Source organism: Neovison vison, chromosome 8, assembly GCF_020171115.1.
Source record: "Neovison vison isolate M4711 chromosome 8, ASM_NN_V1, whole genome shotgun sequence".
Taxonomy (NCBI): domain Eukaryota; kingdom Metazoa; phylum Chordata; class Mammalia; order Carnivora; family Mustelidae; genus Neogale; species Neogale vison.
Genome location: NC_058098.1, coordinates 26,233,670 through 26,259,930, shown reverse-complemented (window position 1 = coordinate 26,259,930; position 26,261 = coordinate 26,233,670). Strand labels below are relative to the sequence as shown.

At 55.3% G+C, this 26,261-nt stretch overlaps 3 protein-coding genes across 4 annotated transcripts; all 3 read right to left on the bottom strand.

Annotated features, from left to right (window-relative positions):
* Positions 1-296: 296 nt before the first annotated feature.
* FOXS1 (forkhead box S1) lies at positions 297-2,095 on the bottom strand. Its single transcript, XM_044262346.1, has one exon. The coding sequence runs from the start codon at positions 1,552-1,554 to the stop codon at positions 559-561; it is 996 nt and encodes a 331-aa protein (XP_044118281.1). The 5' UTR covers positions 1,555-2,095; the 3' UTR covers positions 297-558.
* Positions 2,096-3,399: 1,304 nt separating this feature from the next.
* On the bottom strand, positions 3,400-12,382 carry LOC122915371 (interferon regulatory factor 4-like). Its single transcript, XM_044262189.1, has 7 exons — positions 12,209-12,382; positions 8,356-8,545; positions 7,640-8,074; positions 6,734-6,799; positions 5,430-5,798; positions 4,738-4,856; positions 3,400-4,521 (listed from the first exon to the last, which is right to left on the bottom strand). The coding sequence occupies exons 1-7, from the start codon at positions 12,380-12,382 to the stop codon at positions 4,429-4,431; spliced, it is 1,446 nt and encodes a 481-aa protein (XP_044118124.1). The 3' UTR covers positions 3,400-4,428.
* A 2,638-nt stretch (positions 12,383-15,020) lies between these two features.
* Positions 15,021-24,873, bottom strand: DUSP15 (dual specificity phosphatase 15). 2 transcript variants are annotated; one of them, XM_044262345.1, is made up of 7 exons: positions 24,855-24,873; positions 23,268-23,301; positions 21,613-21,695; positions 18,545-18,594; positions 17,585-17,659; positions 16,249-16,420; positions 15,021-15,497 (listed from the first exon to the last, which is right to left on the bottom strand). In XM_044262345.1, the coding sequence occupies exons 1-7, from the start codon at positions 24,870-24,872 to the stop codon at positions 15,225-15,227; spliced, it is 705 nt and encodes a 234-aa protein (XP_044118280.1). In that variant the 5' UTR covers position 24,873; the 3' UTR covers positions 15,021-15,224. The 2 variants fall into 2 exon arrangements, with proteins under 2 accessions (XP_044118280.1, XP_044118279.1); XM_044262344.1 differs by lacking the exon at positions 24,855-24,873 and adding an exon at positions 24,055-24,133.
* Between the last annotated feature and the right edge of the window lie 1,388 nt (positions 24,874-26,261).

Below are 26,261 nucleotides of genomic sequence, written 5' to 3'. Positions count from 1 at the left end.
AAATTGGGGGGGGGGTGCAGAGTGACAAGAGCCTGGGACTGGAGAATTAACCCCTCAGGCCAGCCCAGCGCCACCCCCTGCTGGGTGTTTCTTGGCCACACTTTCCTCTCTTCCTTATTCCCTGCTCCCCCTTCCTCCACCTTCCTGGGAAACTCCCTGAGAAAGTCCCCAGCAGGAGAAAGAAGTCTCACAAGGGACATTTCCACCCAGGGTCCCCGCAATCCCACAACCACAGCCACCGCACACAGAACCAGGCGCCCCGGCCCTCAACCCCCAACCATCCATGAAGCTGACCCTCACCGTCACACGGGTTTTATTGGCCCTGAGAGCCACAGAGTAAATCCCAAGAAGGCCCTGCCTCCCCTCTCCCTCAAGTCTGTCCGGAGGCCCCGGGGGCTGGCTGAGTGTTCACTACTCCAATCTTGGCTTCCTGTCCCGCTCGTTGGCTTGCCAGGCCTGGGTCCCTTGAAAGCTCCCCAGATCCTTGAGTCAGGCTCAGCCTGGAGGGTGTAGTTGGCGGGGGGCCCCCCGCAGGGACTGCCCGAGGCCAGGTTGGCTTCACTCAAAGAAGAACATTCCTGGTGTCCGGTATAGGCAGGGGGTCAGCCCCAGTGGGTAGCTGGAGCCTCCCTGGACAGGGAAACTGCCTGCAACCCAAGGTTCCTTGGGGTCAGCTGGCAGGGGCAGTGGGGCCCGCAGTGAGGCTGAAGGGGTGGGTGGTGCCGGAGAGGGGGCTGCTGAGGCCAAGAGGTGCTCAAGGCCTGGATCGGTCCCCATGCAGAAATTCAGTGCCTGCAGCCGGCACTGGTAGCTGCCCCCAATGCCCGCCTCTGGGGTCAAGATGGGCGTGGGGGCCTTGCTAAAACCCTCGGCCTCAGAGAAGCCCACAGAAAAGCCAAATGCTGGGCAGGGGGAAGACGAGGGGGCCACAGGGAGCTCCCCCAGGCCTGTAGGCTTAGGTGTGGGCATCTCTTTGAGCTCCGTGGGCGGCCGGGGCCCGGCATCAGGGGTTGTAGAGCACATGCTAGCTGGCAAGGCCCCTAACAGACCCCCAAAGCTTAGGCCCTTGGGCTCTGGCAGCTCTGGTGGGAATGGGCACTGCCTGCCAGTCAAGGCATCGGGGGCTCCTGGATCCTGGCTGCCCACTCGGTGGGGTCCGCGGCGTGCTTTGGCAGGGCCCTTGGTTCCCTCGGCACCTGCTCGCCGGGTGAAGCGTCGGCGTCGGCGCAGGAAACTGCCGTGCTCAAACATGTCGTGGCAGTCGGGGTCCAGCGTCCAGTAGCTGCCCTTGCCCGGCTTGCGGTCATCGCGGGGCACCTTGACGAAGCACTCATTGAGCGAGAGGTTGTGGCGGATGCTATTCTGCCAGCCGGGTCGGTTGTGGCGGTAGAAGGCGAAGCGGCCCATGATGTAGCGGTAAATGCCACTGAGTGTGGCCCTCTGACCCGGGGAGCTCTGGATGGCCATGGCGATCAGAGCTATGTAGCTGTAGGGGGGCTTGGTCGGCTCGGCCGCAGGGGCCAAGGGCCCGGGTAGGGGCTGTTGCTGCTGCATGCTGGGCTGGGCTGGCTGGGCTGGTGGCTGCTGAGACCACGGAGGGGCCAGGCATCGACGTCTGGAGCTGGTGTCTGCCCGGCACAGCCTCCCCGGGGCCTGTTAAAAGGCCCACTGGCCCAGCCTCCCAGCCTGGAAAGGCAAAAAGGGGTGGGCCCACCAGGCTGCCCTCCCTTCCTCCCTCGTCCCCCCTCCCCTCAGGCCTGAGAGGGGCGGGCAGGGAGGCCAGAACTGGGAAGCTTGTGAGCCTGCTGTCTGGGGAGAGGAGATAGGAGGGAAGGGACCGAGATCCAGAGCCTCCATGTGCTGGGCGGTGGCGGCTACGAGGGACAGGACAGGCAACTGAGCGAGACAGAGACAGAGAAACAAAAAGAGACAGTGGCCGTGAAAACCAGAGAGAAAGACACAGAGAGGGAGAGACCTAACAAGAGGAACTGTGAAGGCAGAGACATACTCAGAGAGACGAAGCCGAGGCAGAAAGAACAGAGACATACCGAGCCAGACATGCACACACAGCACAGAGAAAGAATCACAGAGAGAAATCAGTGTACGGAGAGAGAGTGAGAGAGGAAGATGTAGAGAGAGACACAGAACAGACACAGGAGATCGAGGGCAGACAGACAGACAGACGCACGCTGAGGAGAGAGACTAGGCAGGTAGATTCAAAGGGGTGAGCTGGAGAATAACTCCCCCCTACCGTGGGAAAAGCCCCAGGGGTCCTCAAGCCCTCACCTTCAGCTCCCCTTTTCTCCTCTCTTTCTTTCAGGCCTGGGGGGTCTACTTTCTACTCCCAGCAGGGTGCAGCACCCGGGGTCAGACAATTCTTACCCTCTTAGCTCCAGGGCATTTGACGGCCTCCGCTGGAAGGCGGGGAGAACCGTCTGTTTATGGTGAGCATCCGCGCCCTCTAGTGACTGGTGTGGGAAGGACCGCCATCTGGGCAGAGCCGTTCCCCCACTACTCCTCCAGGAGATGTTTCAAGCAAGTCCCTGACTTTGGCTGAGCCTCAGTTTCCCATTTCTAAACTGCAGCTGGCGACCCTTCAGCTGCCGTACTGTGGTGAGGAGGCCACAGGCCCCCTTACACAGCATCCAGCAGCCCCCAAGAGTTTAGCGCAGAGGAAGGGTTTGGACATGATTCAGGATTATCACTCTGAACTGAGGCTCCCCATCGGCCACACCCTTGGGCCAGCGAAGCTTAGGACAGTCAGGTCTTCTGGAGGTTGGGATAGCCTACTCCATGTTCTCCCACCCATACGTTCCCAAGTCAGAGGACACCTACTGTGTGCCACTCTCCATGTCAGCCGCCCAACAACTAGCCTTCTCTCTCTGCATTTGACTCCTTGGAGCAACCCTGCTCTGCAGGCCTTCATGGCTTCTTTTTTGTTTTTGTTTTTGGTTTTTTTTTTTAAGATTTTATTTATTTATTTGACAGACAGAGATCACAAGTAGGCAGAGAGGCAGGCAGAGAGAGAGGAAGGGAAGCAGGCTCCTGCCAAGCAGAGAGCCAGATGTGGGGCTCAATCCCAGGACGCTGGGGTCATGACCTGAGCCAAAGGCAGAGGCTTTAACCCACTGAGCCACCCAGGCGCCCCTTCATGGCTTCTTTTGAATAGATGGAGAATCTATACCTCAGAAAGGTTAAGTGACTTGCCCAAGGTCACACAGCTAGTGAATGAAAAAGCTGGGATTTGAATCCAGTATTCTCTAACTCCTTAACACCACACCTTCTACAGAAGAGAAGCAGGGATAGGGACAGTTACTGGACCTCCAATGGAACACAGGCTATGAACCCCAAGAGAGCAGGGGCCTGCTGTTTTGTCCAGCACTGGCCTGGAAACTGAGTGGGTGCTCAGTCAACATTTGCTGAATAAGAAACAGTGATCTGATTGACTTCTGCCCTTCGTCGAAGCATATGGCCCCCCCCACCATAAAAGCATATTAATGTATCACTAGAAGAGATTCATTATGTTGCCGTCTGTAGGAGAATCCTTATTTAAAAAGTCAGAAATCAGAACCAGAAACAAGGTCTGATATCTGGGGCAGGACACAGTGACTTTTCCGCCAAGGCAGGGTCAGCTGGCTTCACGGTGGTTGAAGGGGCTCCCTCCCAATTCTCAAGGACTCCCTACAGCTTGCAGTTTACAATGATCAGAGGAGCCTGGGGAGGGGCTGGACCCCTGCTTCTGCCCTTAGCTTCTGCCCTATGGCTGTGTTTGGGGGTCAGCCTCAGTTCCTCCAAACACAGTATCTACTGGTATTGGTGGTTCAGTTATCAACCCCCCAAGTCCCCATTTCAGGCCAAATTTCTGCTTTGAGATCCCTCCCTGCCCACATAAGAATGGAGACTAGTGGCAGGTGGGAGGAAGGGTCTGGAAATTCAGAGCCCCTCAGAAGCCAGGCATTTCTGTTACTGTCTGGCTTCACTCTAATCCCTGAGGATCTAATTATCGGTAAACCCAGCTTTAAGCAAACCTTATAATGCATCAGTTGCAGGTAAGTGGGCTCTCAAGTATACCACCACAGACTTGCTGGGTTCTCCCCGAGCTATGAGGTTTAGTTTCTGTCCTAATTGCTGTTTCCAGAACCTCAAGGTCAAGTTTGGTTTCCTCCTGACTTCCCAGGCCCAGCTGCAAGGCCTCTGCCCACACGCTATGCTAGGGGGTGGGGGTGGGGGGCTGCATCTCTGCCGCTGAGAGGTTGAAGGGCGTGATCTGCTTCCACTGTCCCCACTGACCGGCCAATGGGTAGGGGGCAGCCCCAAGACCACTGGCAATTTGGGCAGGTTTGCAGTAGGGTCCGCACCCACGGGAGGGGGGCTGACTTGGGACGACAGGAGAGGAGCAAGTGACCCTTCACTGCTGACTCAGCTGTGTCAGCAGGTGAGGGACACCGTCGGTGATGCTGGGACACCACTGTAGTGGCGCTTCCAGTGCAGGAAGAGCTCCCTGGCGAAGACTGGCTCCACCTGTGGGGGTGGGGGTAGGGCAATGAGCTAACTCTCTCAGTTAGCGCCTCCTATGTCACCACTTGGCGACAGTCCCACCCCACAGGCACTATATGTGCAGGGTCCTACAGACCAGAGGGTCATCGGGTCAGGAGCTGGGGACTGGAGAGAGTCAGTAAGGGGCTGCTAGTGGTGACTGGAAGGTGTGACTCTTCACTGGAGTGGGAGGTGACTCACGTGGGCCATGATGAGCCGCTCCTCCAGCTGCTCTGGCGGTCCTGGGTACTCCTCACCAAAGCACAGACGGATTTGGTACTCGGGCTCCTGGCGACCGTCCTGAAGGTGGGCCCGCAATTCTATGGGCACCAAGATTGGGGGCTTGGGAATCCTAGCTGGTGCCCACCTTGTGCTTCTATCCCATGCCCATGTCCGATAAGGCCACATCCCCATTGTGTGCCCATGCCCTATGCCCACTTCCACATCCCTATGCCTGTCTCATGTCTCACATCTGTGTCCACTTCCAGGGTGCATCCCCTGTGCCTGGTGCTCCTGTGCTCACCGTCACATATTTATTCCCACTTCAAGCCCATAGCCATTCACCTATACCTATTGAGTGCCCAGTGCCCTAGTGCCCAGCTTATGCTTAGCATCTCAAGTCTTATGCCCCAACCCTGCCCCGTGCCTACCCTCCCCATAAGTTTGTCTATATCGTGCCCAGGTCCCCTGACGCCCGTATTCGTTCCCTCTCCTGGGGCTCGTGTGTCACATCCTTTGTTTCAACGTCCACCCCAAACCCAGAATCCATAAGCCCGTTCCCTGGCGCTCACATCTCATGTACCCCACTTCTCTGTTCCCGTGCCTTTGCCCACGCCCCTCGCACCCAGCCACTCTGTCCCACGTTGCCAGCGGCCCCACCGTCTTGCTCTTACCCTCGAGGAAGAGTAGCGTGTCGAGCAGCTGGCAGGTGCGTTCACGCTCCAGTTTGTTGGGCTGCGCGCGGTGCGGGGCTAGCGGGCCGCGCCAGTACACGCGGCCCCGGCACAGGCGCTTGGCGAACACGCCCTCGGGGGCCACCCACAGCAGCACGCCCCGCTCCAGGTGCCGCAGCAAGCGCTCCAGCACGCGGGCGCCGGGGGGCGGCTCCGGGAAGCGCACCTGCGCCATGCATCTTGGCTGCCCCAGCAGGCGCTCCGCCGCGGTGACCGCCTGGGGGCTCAGGCGGCAGCCCTCGGCCACGCGCGTGGTGGTTTCGCGCACCAGCTTCCCGCCGTAGAACAGCCGCACGTGCAGCCAGCAATCTGCGGGACGGGGAGAGGGGGTGCGCCCAGGGTTGGCAGCCCCAGCACTGACCTCTCCCCACCCAGGTCCTGCCTGCCCCCGCCTCAGGAGTTTTGGGGGCTTCCTCCGGATGAACAATAATTCTCTAATTCTCGTACTAGCGCCAATGCCAGTAGTAAATAGCAGCAGCTTCCGGTATAAATGAACTGGTAGCTGAGCTCCGTGGTCAAAAGCATAGGGTCTGGGGCCATCTTTAGGGCCTGTCCTAACCTCTGGGATTCTAGGGGCTCCTTCCCAACGAACATATATATATATATATATATATTTTTTTTTTTTAAAGATTTTATCTATTTGTCAGAGGGAGAGCGCCCGCACAAGCAGGCAGTGTCGCAGAAAGAAGCAGGCTCCCTGCAAGGAGCCCAGTGCAGGACTCCATCCCAGGACCTTAGGATCATGATCTGAGCCGAAGGCAGCAGCTTAACCAAATGAGCCACCCAGGCGTCCCTGCTTCCCAGCAAGTATTTTAATGCTTATGGAAACAACAACAACAACAACACAGTCCGGTCCATGTGAGGGTCAAGCAGGATACTCAGCAGTTAGAGCTGGGGGCTCTGCAGCCAGGCCTTTGGAGACTGATGTCTCACTGCCAGTTAGGAGCTGTGACCCACTAGTAACTATCCCAGGGTTACCAACTGTGTGATTTGGGGCCAGGTTCTTAACCTCTGTGCCGGGTTTCTGTAAGTACGAAGTGGGGATGATGGTAGTATCTATCTCACAGGGCAGCAGGGAGAGCTTCAAAAGATACCTGACATAATCTAAGTCCTCAATGAATGTTAGCTGCTGTTGTTATCGGGGCTGGGTACTTTCAGGGAAAGACACAGGGTAGCTGGCCCTGACCTCTGGCTCTCCCCAGTTCTGCACACTGGTCAGAGGGGAGGGCCTTGAGATTTTTTACCAGGGTTGCTGAAGTCCTCAGAGAGCAAGGGGCTCCAATGGTGTGTAGGGTCCTGTGCCTGGTACCCTAGGGAAGGAGGGGAAGCTGTCAGGCACCACCTCACCCTGAGTCTCTTGATCCCAAGCTCAAGGTCCTGCAGGAGGACAGAGAGGAGGCAGGATTGGTTGAGGAGATCCGCTCCTTACTGTGGTCAGCCAGAGGGGCTGGGAGCTGAGCCACTGGTGGCAGGGAGCCCTGCTGGGTCTGCCTGGGGGCTTGCTTGGTGTCCTTATCCTCTGTGGTTGATCTGGAATCATCCTGGCCATTGGAAGAGAGGGTTATGAGGGTGGGAGAGGAGACTGTGGGCCACAGGTGTTCCCAGGCTGTCCTCACTAGGGCAGAGGGAAGTCTGGGCAGACTGCAGGCCAGCTGGGATCAATAGAGACTTTGAGGTTTCAGAGCTCAAGACCCTGTCCCTCATAGAGGTAAAGGGTTGATGGAGTTGTTGGAGGCTATGGGGTCGGAGATGAAGCTCACTGTGCTGGGGGGGAAGCGTTAAGGAGCAAATGAGCAGATGGTGGGACAGAGGAGATAGGGATGGGGAACAGAGGTGATAGAATGATGACAGAAGTGATAGAGATGATAGACATGGGACAGAGGTGACAGAGGTGGGGGGGACAGAAGTGACAGAGATGGGAGACATTATATGGAATGCATGGTGAAGAAGACACTAGGGACAGTGGATTGGACCAGGCTGGTGGGGGAGTGGGAACACAGCAATGAAGCACAGATGGTAGGGGGGTTGGTGATAATGGGGGTGATCCAGACAGAGTGATGGGGTGATGGCAACAGCAAGAGGGCTGGAAGGGTTGAAGGGGAGGGAAATGCAGAGCCAGAACTGCATCTGATGGGGACAGAGTGGTGGACCCGATGATGACAGGGGCCAGGGGTGAATGTCAGGGAAGAGATTGCAGAGGGTGATGAGGCTGAAGACGGCGGAGGACGAGAGAACAGGGGGACCCAGAGATGATGGAGGTGAAGGGAACAGGAGGCGGAGCTGAAGATGGCGGGGCAGGTGGGGCCCAGGTAAGAAGAGGTGGAGCTGGCGGGAGGGACATGGGTGGAGGAGGGGGCAGACAGGGAAGGAGCGCAGCTGGGGGAGAGGACAGTGCCAGAGGACACATGACAGTGCGGAGAACACCGAGGGCAGTTCAGGGGAGAGGTGACAGAGCTGGCAAGACTGCGGAGGGCTTGAAGGACAACTGACCTGGTCTGTCCCGCAGGCCAGCTCAGTCACTTCTCCAGGGGGCTCCTGCTGCTTCCGTGGAATGTTATTTTCAGGGGGAGCACAAGCTCTGGCACCTGGATGGAGCAAGAGACAGGCTGTTGTTTCCTGAGCCTTAACGGGAGCCCCCCAACAGAGGTGATCCCACATGAGGACCACGGCATGATCTCAGGCGGGGCCCACCTCTCTCCGGGCCTCAGTTTCCTCTTTTTCTAATGGGAAGATGTCTACAGGTCCTTCTGTGTTTACCAGCCCATGAGTTTAAGCTTACTAAGCCCCCCATTACAGATGGGCAACGTGAGGTCCTTATTGCCCAGAGAGCCATCCTCAGCCACTACCGCCAGGGGCAAGATGGTACCTGGGCCATGGGCACCGTGGGCCACGATCCTGTAGACCTTGTAGGGGCTGGAGCTGTCCCGATGGCTGCGCTCACGCACCTCACAGAAGTCAGCACTCTTGTTGAGAGCACAGCGGAGTCTGGTCTTCCAGGTGGGGGGGTCCTCCTTGTCGATGCCCTCTAGGTGTTTGCCCTTGTGTATGGCCCAGGCCTGGGGATGAGCAGGGGCACTTGTGGAGGGGTAACCTGGGGGAGGGGGCTGGTGCCATGCAGAGGAAGGGGGGGCCTACCTTGCCTCTCACTCTTCTCTCTCTCCCTCCAGGCCTCTGTCCCTCTGCCCCTTCACCCTTTTCTCTGTTCTTCCCTCCCTCCATCCAACCATATTCCTCGAGCTCCTACTGTGTGCCAGGCCCCAGGCAGGGGCAGGCGACCAAATGGGGAACAAGATAGACATGGTCCCTGCTCTCCCGAAACTCAAGTCTAATGAGAGAAAACAGCTGGGAACAGCTAACTGGAAATAATTATATTTCAAGTTGTGAATTATGATCAGTTTTAAAAAAATAGGATGATGGGGCGCACCTGGGTGGCTCAGTGGGTTAAAGCCTCTGTCTTCAGCTCAGGTCATGATCCCAGGGTCCTGGGATCTAGCCCCGCATCCAGCTTTCTGCTCAGCGGGGAGCCTGCTTCCCCTTTTCTCTCTGCCTGCCTCTCTGCCTACTTGTGATTGCTGACTGTCAAATAAATAAATAAAATCTTTAAAATATATATATTTTTTTAAATTTTAAAAAATTAAAAAAAATAGGATGATGGGATGGAAAATAATGGCATGATTTGCTATCTGGAGAACTAACAAATTAAATCCTGACATATTGCCCCATACAAAGTGGACTCCATATGATTTCAAAGCCAAAGGTGAGAGATAAAAGTGGAAGCTAATGGGAGATAAGGAGGGAAAACACCTCCAGGGGGACAGAATGCCTTCCTGACCACCCCCAAGGACAAAGCAAAATAATGACAATGTCTGAAATCAGCAAGGGGCTAATTTTAGAACATACACGGAACTTTGCAAACCAACAGGAAACAGAGAGCATCCCCTAAAGAAAAAATTCTTATCGGGGTGCCTGGGGATCCCAGGATTCTGGGATCGAGCCCCACGTCGGGCTCCCTGCTCAGCTGTGGAGCCTGCTTCTCCCTCGCCCTCTACCTGCTGCTCCCCCTGCTTGTGCTCTCTCTCTCTCTCTCTGTCAAGTAAATAAATAAAATCTTTAAAAAAAATTCTTATCAAAGAGCAAGAACAGGTGGTTTAGGCAGGAGGAAGCCAGAAGGCCACAAACATATGAGAATGTACTTGAACTCATTAGTGTCAGAATAAAAATGTGAGCTATTGGGGCGCTTGGGTGGCTTGCTCAGTTAGGCGTCTGACTCTTGATCTTAGCTCAGGTCTTGATCTCAGGGTTGTGAATTCAAACCCCATGTATGGAACCTACTTAGATTTAAAAAGAAAAAGTGAGCTATCACCTTTAAGCCAACAAAATATTTTGTGAGTTGGATAATGCTGGGAGGTGGTGGGGTGTGGCCACGGTTGGTGGGCATGGGATGGTACAGAGAATTTAGGTGGTAATCAGGCATGTCTTGTCAAAATAAGTCTAAATATACCCTGTGAGCAGAAGTTCCAATTCCAAAGGAATTCTCACGAAGGCTCATTGGGGGCGTGGGCAGGGCAAGGCAAGATATTTACTCTAACATTGCTTTTGGTGCTGGAGAGCAAACCTGTGTCCATCCCTGTGAAAGTGGATAGGGATGTGTGTGTGTCATGGATGCCCACTACAGAGTCTATGCAGCATCTAGAAGCATCCAGGAGCAACAGATTAGATGTTACAGAGAACACTCCCAGCGGGATGCCTGGGTGGCTCAGTCAGTTGAGCGTCTGCCTTCGGCACAGGGTCCTGGGATCAAGTCCTGCTTCGGGCTCCTTGCTCAGCAGGGAGTCTGCTTCTCCTTCTCTGCATTCTGCATTCTCTCCTTCCTCTGAACAGCTCGCCATCCTACGGGACAGGCCATGTAACCCCCTGTTCAACACTCACTGAGTGTCTTCTGTGGGCCTTGCCCTGAGCTCAGTGTCACGACCCTCGACACTCGGGTAGCTGGAGGCAGTGTGTTGTGGGGGAAGTTGTTCCAATGGAGGAAACAGAAGGAATCAGGGATGGCCTAGGAAAAGCACCGAGTTGGAGCTTAATAAATGCATTCGACCAATGAATGCATTAGGGAAGGCTCCCGAGGAGACGTTTCAGCTGAGCATGATGGCAGTTGGCCACGTCAAGGTGAAGAGGAGAGGATATCCAGGCAGGGGGACAGCAAGTGCAAAGGTCTAACAGTGAGAGAGATGTGAAGCATTTAGAAACTGAAAGAACTGTCAGGTCCGGTCTAAAGCCAGGGAAGGGAAGGGTGGGGAGAGATGAGGCCAGGGAGGAGCAGTTCACGCACTGCTCTGACGTCTTGGTAAGAAGTTGGAACTTTTTCACAAGAGCAATGGGGAGCCTAAGAAGGATTCTGAGTAGGGAAGTGTGAAGGCAAGATTTACATTTAGGAAGATCTCCCTGGAAGCCTGAAGCGGGGGAGTAAGGGGCAGGGGGAAGCGTGTCGCTCTGTGAGGTCACTGGGATTGTCCTGGTGAGAGATGGTGGGAATGGGTCCAAGCAGACGGACTGTAGAAAAGCTTCCATAGAGAGATCCTCCAGGCCTTGGGGACAGAGTGGAACGAGACTGGAAGTCAGGGAAGAGGCCAGGGTTCAGGTGCCTGGCCCCTGGGGTCTGGGTGACAATCGGTGCCATCCTCCGTTTGGGGACACACACGAGTTTGTCAAGGGGAGATGTTAAGTGTGGTACTGACGAGGTGCTGAGTTGGAGTTCTGGGGCCTTTAGACCAGCAGGCTTGGGGCCTGGAGGGGAGGCTGGGAACTGTGGGGCTCATGCGGAGGCCCTGGAGGATGGAGTAAGCTATGGGGGGCGGGATCCTGGAGCAGTGCTGAGAGCACCCAAAGAGGAGGGGAGGAGGGGGCAAGCTGAGAAAGGGAGGGGCAGCAGGGTAGGAGGAAAATGGAGCTGGAGTGCTGGTGGGGGAAGATTCTGGAAACCAAGTGAGAGTGTTTCAAGAAGGAAGGGTCCACCAGGCCCAGACCCATCCAGGGGTCAAGGATGACAGTGATGGGATCTTTATCTGACAACTAGTGATTTTAGCAGGAAGGACAGAAGCCATATGAGAGCTGGTGTGTGTGTGTGTGTGTGTGTGTGTGTGTGTGTGTGGTCAGGAACTGGGGGGGTGGAGTGACAGAGCTGATGACCAGGCCCTTCCGCCTGTGAAAGGAGAGGTGAGGCCCCAGAAGTGGGAGCTGGAGGGGCTGTGGTGTTTGCGGTGGGGGGGAGGAGGGGGCTGATGGCAGTTGGTTGCTTAGTACTCAGGGGAGAGATTCCAGCATTTCAATGTTGAAGAGAAGGAGTCTGAAGTCAATGAGGACTGAGGCAAGGGAGGGCATCCCCGGAGGAGGAGGTCCCTGAAAAGGGCTGGTGTGGGGAAGCACAGAACACATTCCCAGGCTGCTGGGATGGGCGCTTTTGGGGTAGGGGGGAGGTTGTGGGAATCCTGTCATTGCCGTCCAGTTTCTGGGGGAGGGTGAGGGGAGGAGGGAGGAGAGGCCCCGGGAGTCCAGATGGTGCTCGTATCGCACCTTTGGCTGGTTGTTCCCCGTATATGTCTCCCGTATATGCACAACACGCTCCGCAACCTAGAGACTGCGGGGCTAAGGGGCGAGCGGGTGGCCCCAGGTCACACAGCGCGCGGGTCAGCCCCGGCGTCCCGCCGCTCCCGCCCCCTTACCCTGAAGAGCGCCGCGTCCTGCTGCGCCCGGTAGCCCTGCCGGGCCGCGTGCTTCCAGGGGATACGGAAGAGGGTCTTGTCTGCGTCCTCCCAGCACAACCCCGCGTAGCGCCCACTCTCGATCTGCGCCACCAGCCAGTCGCGGAGGCGCAGGGGACCCCCGGCCCCCGCCATCGGTCGCCTGCCGTCGGGGACCTTCCCTGCCTCCCTCCGCCAGGGGTCGCCGGCCGTCCGGAATGCAGGGCGCCTGCGGCCAGGTCTGGGGCGCGCGGCGGCTGGGACCCCGGCGCGACAGGGAATCGCGAAGCCGCCTGGATGGTGCGCGGAAGCGGAGAAAGCGAAAGTTCTGGATGCGCGAGTTTCGCTTTCTTTTCAGTCCCCCTGACTCGGGAGGCCCTATCCCTTCGCTCTTCTCTGTGGTTGCCTGGCCCGGAGGGTGTCGCGCCGCACAGAGGGGCCAGTTAGGGGCAGGGTGGGACGCCATGACCCATTGGAGGGTACCCGTTGGACTGTACGGGGAGGGTAGCCAGGGATCTGTCCGTCCCTGTAGAGGGGCCCCGGCGGTCACCCAGAGGCGTCCCTTGCGCCACCGGTGCACCTGTTCTCTGTGCTTCCCAGCCTATGGGGAAGTCACAGTTCTCTCTTCAGCGCCTGGACTGTACAGGTAAAAGCCATAGTGCTTCTTAGACTAACTCCCATTAGAATTGGGAGGCAGAGACTAGTTTAAAATGTACACTCTTCGCTTCCATACCAGACCTGCAGAAAAAAAAAGACTTTCTGGGCAAGAAACCAGTAATCTGTATTTAACCAGTTCTCCCGTGGGATTCTGATCCAGGTGGTCCATGAGCCACACTTGGAGAAATACTTCCTTAAATATTGGGAGTCCGCATCCACTGATGGCTCACTAGGGTGTGGGCCTGGCCAAAGCCTTTCCTGCAGGGTGTCAGTGGGTTCTCATCACAACATGTGAGAAGAGTCTACCCCTTTTATTAGTTAGAAGAATAAGGCTCAGAGAGGTTAAAGCCCTGTAACAAGGTCATAGAGCTAGTACTTGGAGGCAGTCAGAACCTGAACCTATGTCTCTCTGTCCCCAAAGCCCAGGACACTACACAGTTTCCCCCCATTATCTCCCAACAGCTTACATCTGGGGTTTATGGACACCTACTCCCCACAGAAAGTATATACAATTTTTTTCATGTCTATACATTTTTCTAGGGTTTGTATCTTTCATTTAACTGTCAAAGGGAGTTTGCAGTTTGAAAGAGGTCAAGTAGCTCAGACTGCTCTACCCTTTGTTGTGTACATGGGGAAACTAAAACTCCGAATGAGCACAGAGCTGGATGCCTGGTCAGCGTTGACCAGAAGCTGGAAGTACTGTCCTCCTTGTGCACGTGTCGGGGGCATCTTCTTCGTGCTCTCCACCCTCTGTTCTCCCAATCCAGCAGCCACTCAGTTCTGACCCCTTTACAGTTATAGACACAATTCAGACCCACTTGTAGGGCTCGGGGGTGGGGTGTGGGGGTGTGGGGGGCAAAGCATTTCATAGGATCAAGTCCAAGTGTAATAATTACATCAAAGTGGGAATGTTAAGTGTGTCAGACAATCTTTTCATTTTTCTGGGTGGCAGAGTCATAGTGATTAGGAGGATGGGGTTCCCTTGACTTTCCAGCCAGACTGCCTGGATTAGAATCCCAGCCCCACCACTTGCCAGCTGGTGACCTCGGACATCAACCTCAGTGTCCTGAGGAGGCTGGGCAGCAGATGAGGATTATTTCATCCATCCTCTCACCCCCGATACTGGAATCTGGGCTTCCCCCACAGCCCTGAACATGGTACTTGGTGCATAACAGGGACCCCAACTTAGACTGGAGTTTTTTCAGACCCCTCTCAACTCCCAAGTTACTTTTAGTTCGGAAAACTCAGCTCGGATAACCTCTGTTCAACTCGAGTCCATTTGCTGCTTGCTGGGGTTGCCCCGAGGCCTTCCTTCCCTCCTCAGTGGCTGCCCCCTGGCCTTTAAGCTCTAGGTGAAAAGGGTCTTGAGTGGGAGAAGGTATTTGCAAATGAAACATCCAATAAGGAGTTAATATGCAAAATATATAAAGAACTTTATATAAGTCACCACCAAAAGGCCTGTAATAATCCGATTAAACGGTCACCAAGGAACTACTTCTTAACAGCCACCATGGGACACAGACTGCCTAGGTTCAAATCCAGCCTCCCCTACTCCAGCTGTCCTCAGGCAAGCTGCCTACCCTTTCTGAGCCTCAGTTTCCTCCCAGAGATGAAGTGAATTCATGCATTAAAAAGTCAGGCACGAAGGAGGCACTATTTGGACAGCTTACTACCTAGTATTTGTGAGTAGAGAAGAGGAGGGAGCTGGTGACATGGAGAAGAGCTTAGAGGGCAAAAGGGTTCAGAGAGAAGGAGGGATTCAGAGACCTTTTCAGGAGACCAGGGCTTCAGGGAGAGATTGGGTGGGGGTGGTCAGGCAGTGAACCGGAGTCCAGGAATTCAGCCCTGCCCAGAGCGATTTTGAGGAGGTGGCGGGCTCCTCCAGATCCTTGGGGATGCCGGCCCCCTCCCATCCCTGTGTCCTGCAGGCTCCAGCCCCACGCAGAGTCCTGCATCCCTGCCCCTTGCTGAATGACTAGGAGGTGCTCAGACAGACAGCTTCTGTGTCACTTTAATATCCTCCAGGCCCATCCAACTCCCCCCACCCCCACCCACTCCCACTCCCGCTGCCTTTAAGGGTGGAGGCCCGGGTGCCCCCTCCCCCCAGCCCAAGGACTAAGGCACCAAGTGGCTGCAGCAGGCCGGCTTAGACACAGAGACGCACGGATGGAGGACACACAGACTGCAGACGCAGACAAGCAGGGCGGGTATCAGGGGCAGGGCTCGGGGCGCCGCGGGTCTCCCACAGGCTCTGGGCCCGTTCTGGAGGCCGTGGGAGGCCCAAACAGCCCCGAAGGGGACCCGTCGTTAGGAAGAGGGGCGCCACGGCGAGCTGGGATCCTCACTTGCCGCCTTTCCGGGACAGACACCGCGGGAGGCAAGAGAAAGTCTGCTTGACGCGCGCCAGCAAGGGCAGCGGCCGGTGGGCCTCCCGGGGCGGCCGCGGCACCAGGCGCTGCAGGGTTCCCTCGGAGGCTGCCGAGTGCGGCGCGGGAGCTGCGGGCGCGGGCGCAGGGCCCTGGCGGCAGCGCGCGCACAGCGGCAGCAGCGCGCGCACCTCCTCCTCGTCGCGGAAAGGGCTCTCTCCGAAGCGCTCCTCCAGCTGCCGGCGGAGCTGGGGGGTGGCGGGGAGGAAGAGGGAGCCGGGGGTCGGTCGGTGCCGGGCTGCCGGCCGGTCCCCTCCCCGGTCCTCGTCGCTTCCGCGGGTCCGCGAGCTCCCGACCCCTCGCTAGGCCCCTCCCCTTTCTGAACATCCTCTCCCCTTCCCTTCTGAGTTTCCCTCGCCCGCATCAAGCCCCCTCCTCCTCTAAGTCTCTTCCCTCTCCTGGACCACACTTCCCCTCCGACACTCCATCTTCCAGACCTGCTAAAGCGACGCCCGCCCCCGGCCCAGTGGGGACCCCCTGAGTCCTCTTCCCCGAGCAGCAACCCCCTCCACACTGGCCTCTTGGCTATCCGCCCAGTGGGTATAAAAGAAGGAGAGGCTTTGGCTTTATCAGGGACCCAGGGGCGGAGAAAGGGAATGGACATCTCTCCCCAAAGGGGTCAAGCATTCAAGTGCCTCCAGGTTCCAGGCAGATAGAGAAGGCAGTGCTGGGACCTGGTCAAACTGATGGGTCCATAGTCTAGCCCAAAGGCATCCAAATACTAAACTAAAAAGGCAAAGAAAACATCTGGCTGACCAAACAAAATACACCTAGAGGCTAGATTAGCTCAGGGGTCACAAGTTCGAGACCCCAGAAAATCTCCTGTAGGGTCTGAAGCACAGGCTAACTTCTTTCCCATCAGTGCTCCACTCAAGCGGGAAGCAGTCTCCCAGCCCTGCCCAGCTTCTGCCCAGCTCCTGCCTCTGCCCCAGCCCCTACCTTCCGGGAACTGCCCCAGCCAAACTCTTCGAGCTGCTGCCTAAAGCCTGGGTTGGGGTTGGCGATAGGCCGGGTGGCCTTGATGGCTTCAAGCACGTCCCGCCAGCCTAGCCCCGTCACAGTCATCACATAGGCCGTCACGATGGTGGTGCTGCGGGAGATGCCTGCAAAGCTGGGATACCCACCCCCCACCCCCAGGCTTCAGGTAAGGCCCAATCTCCTCCATGCCCTGCTCCCAGATACCCCCTCCCCACCTCAGCTCTCCCACCCGCCCGCATTCTCGCCCTTGCCTCTGAGCTCCCATCCCAAAGAGCCTGCCAGGACCTGTTTTCCCACTTCCTTTGCCCATGCTGTTCCTTCTGCCTGGAGTATCCCCTGGGCACTCTCCCACATCAAAGGCCTGAGTGGTAAAATCACTTCATTCATTCATTCAGCAAATGTTTCCTGACCATCTGTTATTTGTCAGGTACTGTGGATATGGTGGGGAATAAAACAAACACGGTCTGTCCCGGGGCTTACAGGAGGGTTGGGAGAGAAGGCCACTAACCAGGGAAACAATTTCGGGATAACTGCTCCAATGAGGAGTCCAGGGGCTAAGGGATCAAATAGGAAAAGGTTTTAATGTAGTGGAGGGGTTGGGGAGGGATTAGGGAAGGGGTTTCCCAGGAAGTGACATCAAGCTGAGTCCTAAAGGGTGGGTAAGGGCCAGTCAAGAATGTTCTGGGCAGTGTATGAAGCCCACAAGGTGGGAGCTGGATGATTTGAAGGGTGGGGAGGTTGTCAGTGCAGCTGGAGTGGGGCAAGCAGGGGCAGAGGGTGACAGGCTGGAGGAGCTATTCTTAGGGCAAGGGCTCTGAAAGAGAGCCGCCCTGAACCCAGCATAGGCTAGGTGCTCAGTGGGAAGTTATGGGATGAATGATATCAACTGGGATGAGTCCCTGTCTCCCAGCCTGGGGTCCCCCACTGCTCAGCCCTATTTCCTCAAAAGCATGGAGGGGAGGAGAGGGAGCAAGAGCACTCAGAGGATGCTGGGCCACCTGCGTACCTCACCTACTCCCTCTAGTTAGCCCATCTGGTAACAGTCTTTTCTCCATTTTACAAGTGAGAGTCTTGGGGAGAAACAGCACTTTGGCCTTGGCCACACAGCTGGTAAGAGACAGAGCCCTGATTGGAGCCCCCCCCCCGACCAGCCTCCATCAGATGAATGGTGGACGGTCATGCGTGACAACGGGCTGGAGAAGGTCTACCCCAGGTTCCTAATTCCCCATAGTGTGAGTGCTTGGGTGTGATGGAGGACAGTCCTTTACTTGCTCCCCTCATCCCTCTCTTAACTCACCAGTGCACAAGGCAGTTCCCCCCATTGAGGCGGCAACAGTGGATGAAGTTGATACATTCTTTGAAGTGCTTTTTGCTAGAGAAGAAAGCAATAGGGTAGCGAGCATTGGGGGGCAGGTCTCCTAGGAGTCGTCCCCCACTGCACTGATGGGATGTCAAGAGCCCAGGGTACTCAGGGCGGCCGGCCCAGGCAGCGAACAGGGCCTGTATGATAGTGCAAGTACAAGGCTGTGGGAAGCCACAATGGGGACATTTCAGGTAGTGAAAGCGGCCAATGATGAGAAATCTCATCACAGAGGCAGGAGCACCTCTCCTGTGGGTCCCCTGGATCCTCTTTTCATGGAGGCTTTATCTCGGTCTTTCAAGGACATGTGGGAGGAGACAGAGGAGTCCCACTCTTCTGGGGTCTGCAAGCAGAGCACCTGGGGACAAGGGTCAGCCATAGGTTGGGAGGAGTGTCTGTCTGGGTCACTCTCAGGCTGGGAAGGCACTATAACTCATAACACACACAAAAAATCCTGCTTTCTGAGTCCCTGTTACAGGCCAGGCCCTGTCTTGGATCCTCAGCCTGCACCATCTGATCTCAGAGAGGGAAAGCGATTGGTGCAAGGTCACACAGCAAAAAAATGGCAAACTCTGGCTGGCCCCAGATGTATTAACTCCAGGGCCAGGAACTGGCTGAGCCTGACCCCTTCCAGTCTGCTGGGCGTCTGGTCCTTAAGCAGAGTACTCTCTCCATCTCACAGCTAAAGACACTGAGGTCTGGGAGGTTAAGGGTCTTGGCCTAAGGCATAGGCAAGGGTGTAGCTGGGACAGAGGCAAAGAGAGGTGTGAGTGAGCACTTGTGCTAGGCTCCCCAGGACAGCTTTCTGGCATGAGTCCGCTCTGTCCTCCCCCAGACCACCCCCCACCCTCCAACCACCACCACCACCACCTCTTTCGCTGTCTCCAGAGAACTTACATGGGTACCTCAGGGGTGTCCGCCACAGGGATGCGAAGGTAGGTTATGTCCTGCAAGTACAAAACACACATGGGCAGTAGGGGGCCCTCGGCTGTGCCGCTGTGCTTGGCCTGGGCCACCCAAGCACCTTATGACCCCAGCCCAGGTCCTGCTCCTTTCTGAACCACTGTTGCCCTCTCTATCCAAAGAGGCTAGATATCACCTGAGTGCCTGCCGGCTCTATCTGTCTGTGGTTCCAGAACCTTCTGAGAATTTGGTATCCTAACCTCATAGGTGATTTGGGCATAAGGACTTGATAAAAAGAATTCAGGGATCTTTTATTTAATAGGTAGGAAGGGGCCACTAACAGTGACTCCTCCAAATGAGGATTACAAAATTACACCAAAAAAAGGGCAAAACAGGGTCACCTGGCTGGCTCGGTTGATAGAGCATGCACTTCTTGATCTCAGGGTTGTGAGTTTGAACCCCCATGTGAGTTTGGAGATAGATTACTTATTGAAAAAGGAGTGGTTTTTTTTTCGTTTTAAGATTTTACTTATTTATTTGTCATAGAGACAGAGTGAGAAAGTATGCACAAGCAGGGGCAGCAGCAGGCAGAGGGAGAAGGAGAAGCAGGCTCCCTGCTGAACAAGGAGTCCCAAGTGGGACTTGATCCCAGGACCCTGAGATCATGACCTGAGCTGAAGGCAGAGGCTTTAACCCACTGAGCCACCCAGGCGCCCTCTTTTTTTTTTTCTTTGAAGTTTTCTATTTTTTATTCTCTTTTTTTTTTTTTAAAGATTTTATTTATTTACTTGACAGAGAGAGAGAGGGAAAGACCACACAAGCAGGGGGGAACAGCAGAGCGAGAGAGAGAGAAGCAGGCTCTCTGCTGGGCAGGAAACCCAAAGGTGGGCTCGATCCCAGGATGCTGGGATCATGACCCGAGCCAAAGGCAGCTGCTTAACCTACTAAGCCACCCAGGCATCCCCCCAAAAAGGTTTTTTTAAAGGTCTTATAAAAAATAGGGGCAGGGTCCTGGGATCGAGTCCCGATTCGGGCTCTCTGCTCAGTGGAGAGTGTGCTTCCTCCTCTCTCTCTCTCTCTCTCTCTCTCTCTCTCTGCCTGCCTCTCTGCCTACTTGTGATCTCTCTCTGTCAAATAAATAAATAAATTCTTTAAAAAAATAAATTTCATTATCTCGAAAAGAAACAAGATAGAAAGAAACCATGAAAATAAGTTTCTACTTCATTAATTGTGACTATAAAACTGTGTGCTAATTATTAAAATAATCAAGGGATGAATTATTTCTCCCACAAACTGGCTATGACATCCTTTACTTGGTGCTTAACCTTCACACAAGATCATAGGATGCTTTGGGCTCCTGTTTCAAGAATCACTTTTCTCAAGGATCTCTTTTAATCCTTTGATATTCAAATGACTCTTTTCCAGTGTCAGGCCTGCCACCAGCCCTAGGGCCAGGGACCCTGAGTCAGGTCCTCATTTGCTAATGGCTTTGTGTGAGATTCCAGCCCTTCTCTGGCTCACTTTTCCCAAGGTCACACCATCCTGCCTCTTTTGCAAGGTTTGCAATTTCACTTTGCAACACATTTGGCCTTGGGATTGTTTGGCATTATCAAACCCTGGCTGGTAAATTCACTGATAGATGGGGAGGCAGGGCTGCCCGTGGGAAGAAGGGAAGGTTGTTGGAGTAGGGACTTATCTGGCAAGCAGTCATTTCCTTAGTCAATCTATTCATGACTTGAAAGCCTTCCCTGTGCAATCTAGTGACTGCATACTCCAAATCCTCCAAAACAAGCCTGCCCTATAAAGCAAAATCCGGCTCCATTGACCTGGAAATTTCTTGTTTGAATGACACTGAGAATCCCAGATTATTGGAGGTTGCTCTTAGAGACCATCAACACTGACACGTGGAGAAACTAAGGCCCAGAGAGCGGAAGGAACCTATCTGAGGTCACACAGCAAATCTGGTCTGGGTTTCAGACCTCCAGAGCCTTTTTCCATCTGCAGTTATTCCCGTTTAGTGGGTGACACACACTCTAATAGATAACGAGGAAGGGGCTCTATTTATGGGATAAGAATATGATTAACTTTGCTAGATCAGCTGTAATTTGTTGGCCTTTATGTGGAGCTCAACAACCCAGTAAGGTAGGTGTTGTTATAAAATCACCTTCTTAGGGGCGTCTGGGTAATGTAGTTGGTTGAGTGTCTGACTCTTGGTTTCTGCTCGGGTCGTTATCTCGGGGTTGTGAGATTGAGCCCCACATTAGGCTCCACACTCAAGACAGAATCTACTTGAGATTCTCTCTCCCTCTACCCTCCTGCTCGTTCCCTCTCTCTCTTTCTCAAATAAATATTTATAAAATTCCTATTTTACAAATCAGGCAAATGAGGCTCAGAATGGTGAAGTCCTGTGCCCATGATTTTGAAAGCGTTCTGGATTTACTACTTTCCTTTTCTGGGTTAGAACAACCTCACTCCCCCCACCACCAAAAAAGAACAACCTTACCCCCTCTTTTCCAGGACTCCCATAAAACCAGCACCAACCCTTCTGGTGGGGGCCATGCTTTACTGTGTGCAAAGCGTCTTCACCATCCTACAGTCCCTTTGCATCCTCACAGCAGCCCCTCTAGGGGCAGACGGGATCGAGGGATCAGAGGCCCAGACAGGTAAAGTCACAGCCCAAGATTACACAACAAGACACAGAACACAGAACCATCCATTTGTAGTAATCAGTTCAGCTGGGCAATGGAAAGCCCGTGGAGGGGCCTTTTTAAAGTTCAGGGTGAGGCCTCTGGGCTCAGACCGTCAAATCCTAGCCCCTTAGCTTCCTGGCTGTGTGACCTTAGGCAAGTTACTTTACCTCTCTGGGCCTCAGTTGCCAAATAGGGATCAAATGAGGATGCGGATGTAAAACAAGGCAGTTTTTAACAGGATGGCCAAGTATGGGTCAGGAAGGCAGTATAGGGCCTGGCACATACTAAGTACCTGAGAAACGGGTGCTGGGGGGTGCTGCTGAAGCTCCCCTCTGCACTTGTACACCACCAAAGGATAGGGGTAAGGAGTACCTGCAGCAGAGGCTGGGGTGACTCGTGGATAGAGATGATGTGTGTGATCTTGTTCCGGCCCAGCTGGTCCGGGTCTTTGGCATCTGAAAGAAACGAAATGCCTGAGCCTGTCTGATTGGTGCGACTCACATGTCCCTGATGGCCAAGAGAGGTGGGAGCTCACTGCCCAGCTCCACTCCCCACCCCTCCCTCTCCACTTTGTCCCACCTTCTGCCAGCCCCCTGCTCCTTGGCCCCCTCCCGCTCCTGGTCTGACAGGTCCCACGGCACCCCTAGGCTTCAGTCTTGTCGCTGGGGCACCCACAAATAGCAGCCCAGCCCCTTCCCAGCCTTGCCCCTGGAGTTCCTTCCGTAGCAAACACCCTTTCCTGGCATATCCTTGATGGAGCTGGGAATCCTGTCTGCAGAAAGGTTTGCTCACCCAGAAGCTGTGTGTAGAAGATGTTCTCTGCAGTACTGCTCATAACAGTAAACACACGAGAAATTGTTAAAAAGTGGGAGCAATCTACACATCCACCCTGAGAAAGCTACATAAACAATGGTGTATCCATACTTGAATACTGTGCAGCCGATGGCTAGAAAAGACCTCTCTGTGCTGATGTGCGAGCATGTCCACAGTGCATTATTACATAGGAAACAGGTGACTGAACAGTGTGCAGAGCAGACTTCCATTTTTGTTTTAAATGTTACATCTGCATCCACAAAGATATATGAAAACCAACCAAAGGCTAAACCTCACATTGTATCAGTGGCTGTCTCTAGGGGCTGGAATTCCAGTGTATGGGAGTCTTTTAGAATCAGAATAAATAACACATATCTCCTTTCTCTCCAGAAGTCTACTTCATTCAACACATTTCCTAAGTGTTTACTATGTGCAGCCTTGGCTAGGCATGGGGGTTCATGGGCAGCTTCATGGCCCCTGCCCTCATGGGGCTACAGACTTCAAGAGGGTCCAGAGTTTCCTCAGCTCAATACTCAGAAATGAACAGCGGAGGTGGCTCCCAGAGAGGAGGAGATCAGATTCAGGAGAGTGGGGCATCAATGCCAGAGCAGGGGGGAGGCAGGCAGGGATGGATGGGGAAAGCCCTGCCCTGGTGCAGATGCCCCTTCCTCTCTGAGGCTTTCTCTGACTCCACGTGGAAAAGTGCGGAGTCTCAGAATTAGCCTGTCTCTTAGCACATGCCTGGGACAGGGAGAGGGCCATGGCTTTGGGATGGAATGGGCAGTGCTCGCTAACAAGTTTCTGGGTACAATCCAGTCTCTGGAAACCTCCCCTCTGTGTAGAAGGTTGTAGGGGTAAGATTCCTGGTTTCCCAGCTAGAAGCAGCACCCCGAACAGACCTCAACCCGGAACCTCAGAGCTGTAAGAGCCTGGAGAGGTGAGTGGGTCATGTGCTGGGAGAGCGGCTGGGGCTCAGAGCAGGTGCAGACTTGCCTGACATCTGGCAGGTGTTTTGAGCCCTGCGCACTAGGGACACTTATCCCAAATACCCTTAGTCCTCATGAGTTCCTTCTCCCTCCCAGCCTGGCATTGTTTCCCTGCCCCCGGCCCCATTCCTGAGTGCTTCCAAGGTGCGTGGGCCACAGCATGAATGGTGGACACAGGCCTGGACAGGCAGAGTGCCACAGCCTTGGGACAGAGTGGGCAGTGCTCACCAATGAAGTTTCCGAGGTAGAGTCCAGGAAGTACCTATAGGAGAGACAGGCTGGGGTCAGTGGCGTAGGGGTGCACAACTTCCCATCACCTAGTTGGGGGCCCACAGCCCATTTCCATCCCATGACCAGGTGTCTGGACCTTAGGACTCAGGCAGCAATCTCCTCCCCCTCCTGGACCTGGACTCTGTGAGTGGGACTAGGGAGGACAGGAGCGGGGCACCAGGGGAGGCCAGCTTGGGTAGGGGTGAGAGCTTGAAGCAGGGAGGGAAGAGGAACACACTGTGGGGGGGGGGGGTGGACAGGGAGAGAGATGGACTTGCCAGGTGGGTGGTGGGGAATTCCGAGGGAGGTGGGAAGACAGGGACAAAAGGAGGGTCATGCAGAGGCAGAGGGGAAAGGATGGAGAAACAGCACCAGAGAGAGAGTCCAAGCAATCAGAGACAAGGAAGACAGAGACACCTGGAGACAGGGAAAGGGACTCAGAGACATAGAGTGTGGGAGTGACAGAGAGCCACAAAAAGACCCAACAAGAAATACAGTCACAGAAACAGGCAGAGACAGAGACACAGGGAAAGCGAGGCCAGAGATACCCAGAGAGACAGAGACGTGAGCAGAGCAACACAGGGATGCAGGGTCAGAGAGTCACCCGGAGACAGAGATCTAGATACACAGAGCCTCAGGGCGAGGGCCAGAAGGTCAGAGGCGGGCAAAGCGACCCAGGCAGAGCCTGCGCCCCGGCGGGGCTGGGGGCGGCCAGGTGCGGGCTGCGCGATCCCCGCCCCCCTACCTTGGTCATGCCATTCCCCATGATCCCGGGGGCGGGGGTCCGGGCGCACCCCCAGTTCGCCGCCCGGAGAGCGCTTGGGTCGCAGCTGCCCTGCTGGCCCAGGCCGGGCGCCTGCAGCCTGGCGGGGAACAGGGGCCCCTGCCCGGCCGCCGCCGCCGCCGCCGCCGCCGCCGCCACCACCGCCCGCCGACCCCCGGCCAGAGAGGGAAATGGTGGTGGAGGAGCCGCCGCCGCCGCCGCCGCCACCGCCGCCACCGCCGCCGCAGGCTCCTCCTACCCCCTCGGTCATGTGGGGCCCCCCCCACCGTGGGTCGCGGCGGGGGGCTGGACAAAGCCCCAGTGTGCCGGGCCCGGGGCCCGCGGGACAACGGCAGCTTGTTGGGCCGCGTGGGGCCGCCACCTCCGGAGGTGGGGGCGGGGACGCTCCCCCCACCTGGCACCGTCTGGCGCGGGGTGGGGGGTGGGCGCGGGGGCGGGAAGAGCCCCCGGCCGGCGGCGCAGCCACTACGATCCCAGCTCCGGCGCTGCCCCGGACCGCCTTGCGGGCCCTGGGGCCGAGAGCCCGGCTACCTCGGCCTGGCCGCGGTTTCCTAGCAGAAACGTGACGGGAGCTGGACTTGGATCGCTATGGGTCCCCCTGTTTTCAGATACTGTGTGGGTAATTCCTTCCTTCGGTACATCCTCACTCCTGCCCACCCCCGCCCCGTCCCCATGCGGGTGTCCTACCAGCCAGCCGTCCTCCTCCCCCACTCATGTGGCCATCTGCCCTCCCATCCTCCAGTCCACCCATTCATCCCTACCTCGGTCCATCCATTCATCCATCCGTCCATCCATCCTCCCTCCCTCCCTCCCAGCCATTCGTACCATCCGCGTTGGCGTCTATGCGGATGGCGCCATTTGGGTCGGCTCTGGGGAGACCTGGCATTAGTGCCCTCAAGGGACCTCAAGAGATCGGAGGTCAAATGTGAGGAGAGGGAGGCAAGGGGGAAGGTTCCAGACACCTGAGTCCCTTGGAATAAGGGAGACTACAACAGGATGTAGTTAGAGGCCAGAGTCCTGGACCTGAAAAGGTTCCAGGTCCTGTTCACCTCTGACCTGCTGGTGACCCTGGACAGCTTCCCTTGGCTCCCAGCTGCCATGTGTGTCCCAGTAATGTGGAAGTGAGCCCTTTCTGGCTGCTAGGACCCAAGCTGAAGATCATAAAATACTTGAGAAGGGCATCTCCTATGGGTCTGAAATGGAAGCAGCAGCTCCAGCACCGGTCCTCCAGCCACCCGCCATCTGGCATCTACAGTAGTAGGTGACCATGGGAGGAATGTTGGTACAGAGCAGGACAGAGCGTTGACAGAACTGGTTTGAAATGCAGGGACTGGAGAGAGAGAAAACTGTCGTTGGCATTTCTTTCTTCCTCAAATTCACAGCATCCTTGGGGCTGCCTGTCTCATCTCTCCCTGTGCATAGGATTCTCATAAAAACTACAACAAAGCTTACTGAGCACCTACTGTATGGCAGATACCAGGGACCCCAAAATGGCTAAGGCGGAGAATGTTCCTACCTTCGTCGGCTAACAGTGTAGACCAGCCCTGCCCAAAAGAAATATAATGCAGGCCACATGTGTAATCTTAAATTTTCTAGTGGCCACATTAAAAAAGTAGAAAAAACCAGGTTGTTAATGTTTTTATTTAATCCAGTATATCCACAATATTATCACTTCAACATGCAATCCATATTGAACAATAATTGAGACATTCTACATCTTTTTTATTGTGTTAAGTCTTTACAATCCAGAGTGTACTTTACCCTTAGAGCACATCTCAGTTCAGGCTAGCCACATGTCATGTGCTTAACAGCCATATATGGGTGGTGGCTACATATAGGACATCTGGGGTCTAGGAGGGGAGGCGAACAAAAGAAGCAAATAGATAAAGTATTTACAAATGCTCACAATTTTCAGTGAGGGAAAGAGAAGGAGGTAGGAAGAACCTTTCTTAAATAAGCAACATCTGAGCTAGGACTTGATGTATAAGAAAGACCCAGCTTTAAAGAGTAGAGAGATTTCCAGCAGAAGGAACAAGACAAGCAACGGCCCTGTGGTGGGAAGAGTTTGCCCTTTGCAAAGAGTCAGTTGGACTGGAGAGGAGGGGCGCCAAGGGACTTGAGGATAAAGAGAAAGTGGGGAGCCCAGTGCACAGGACTGTGTGTGGTCA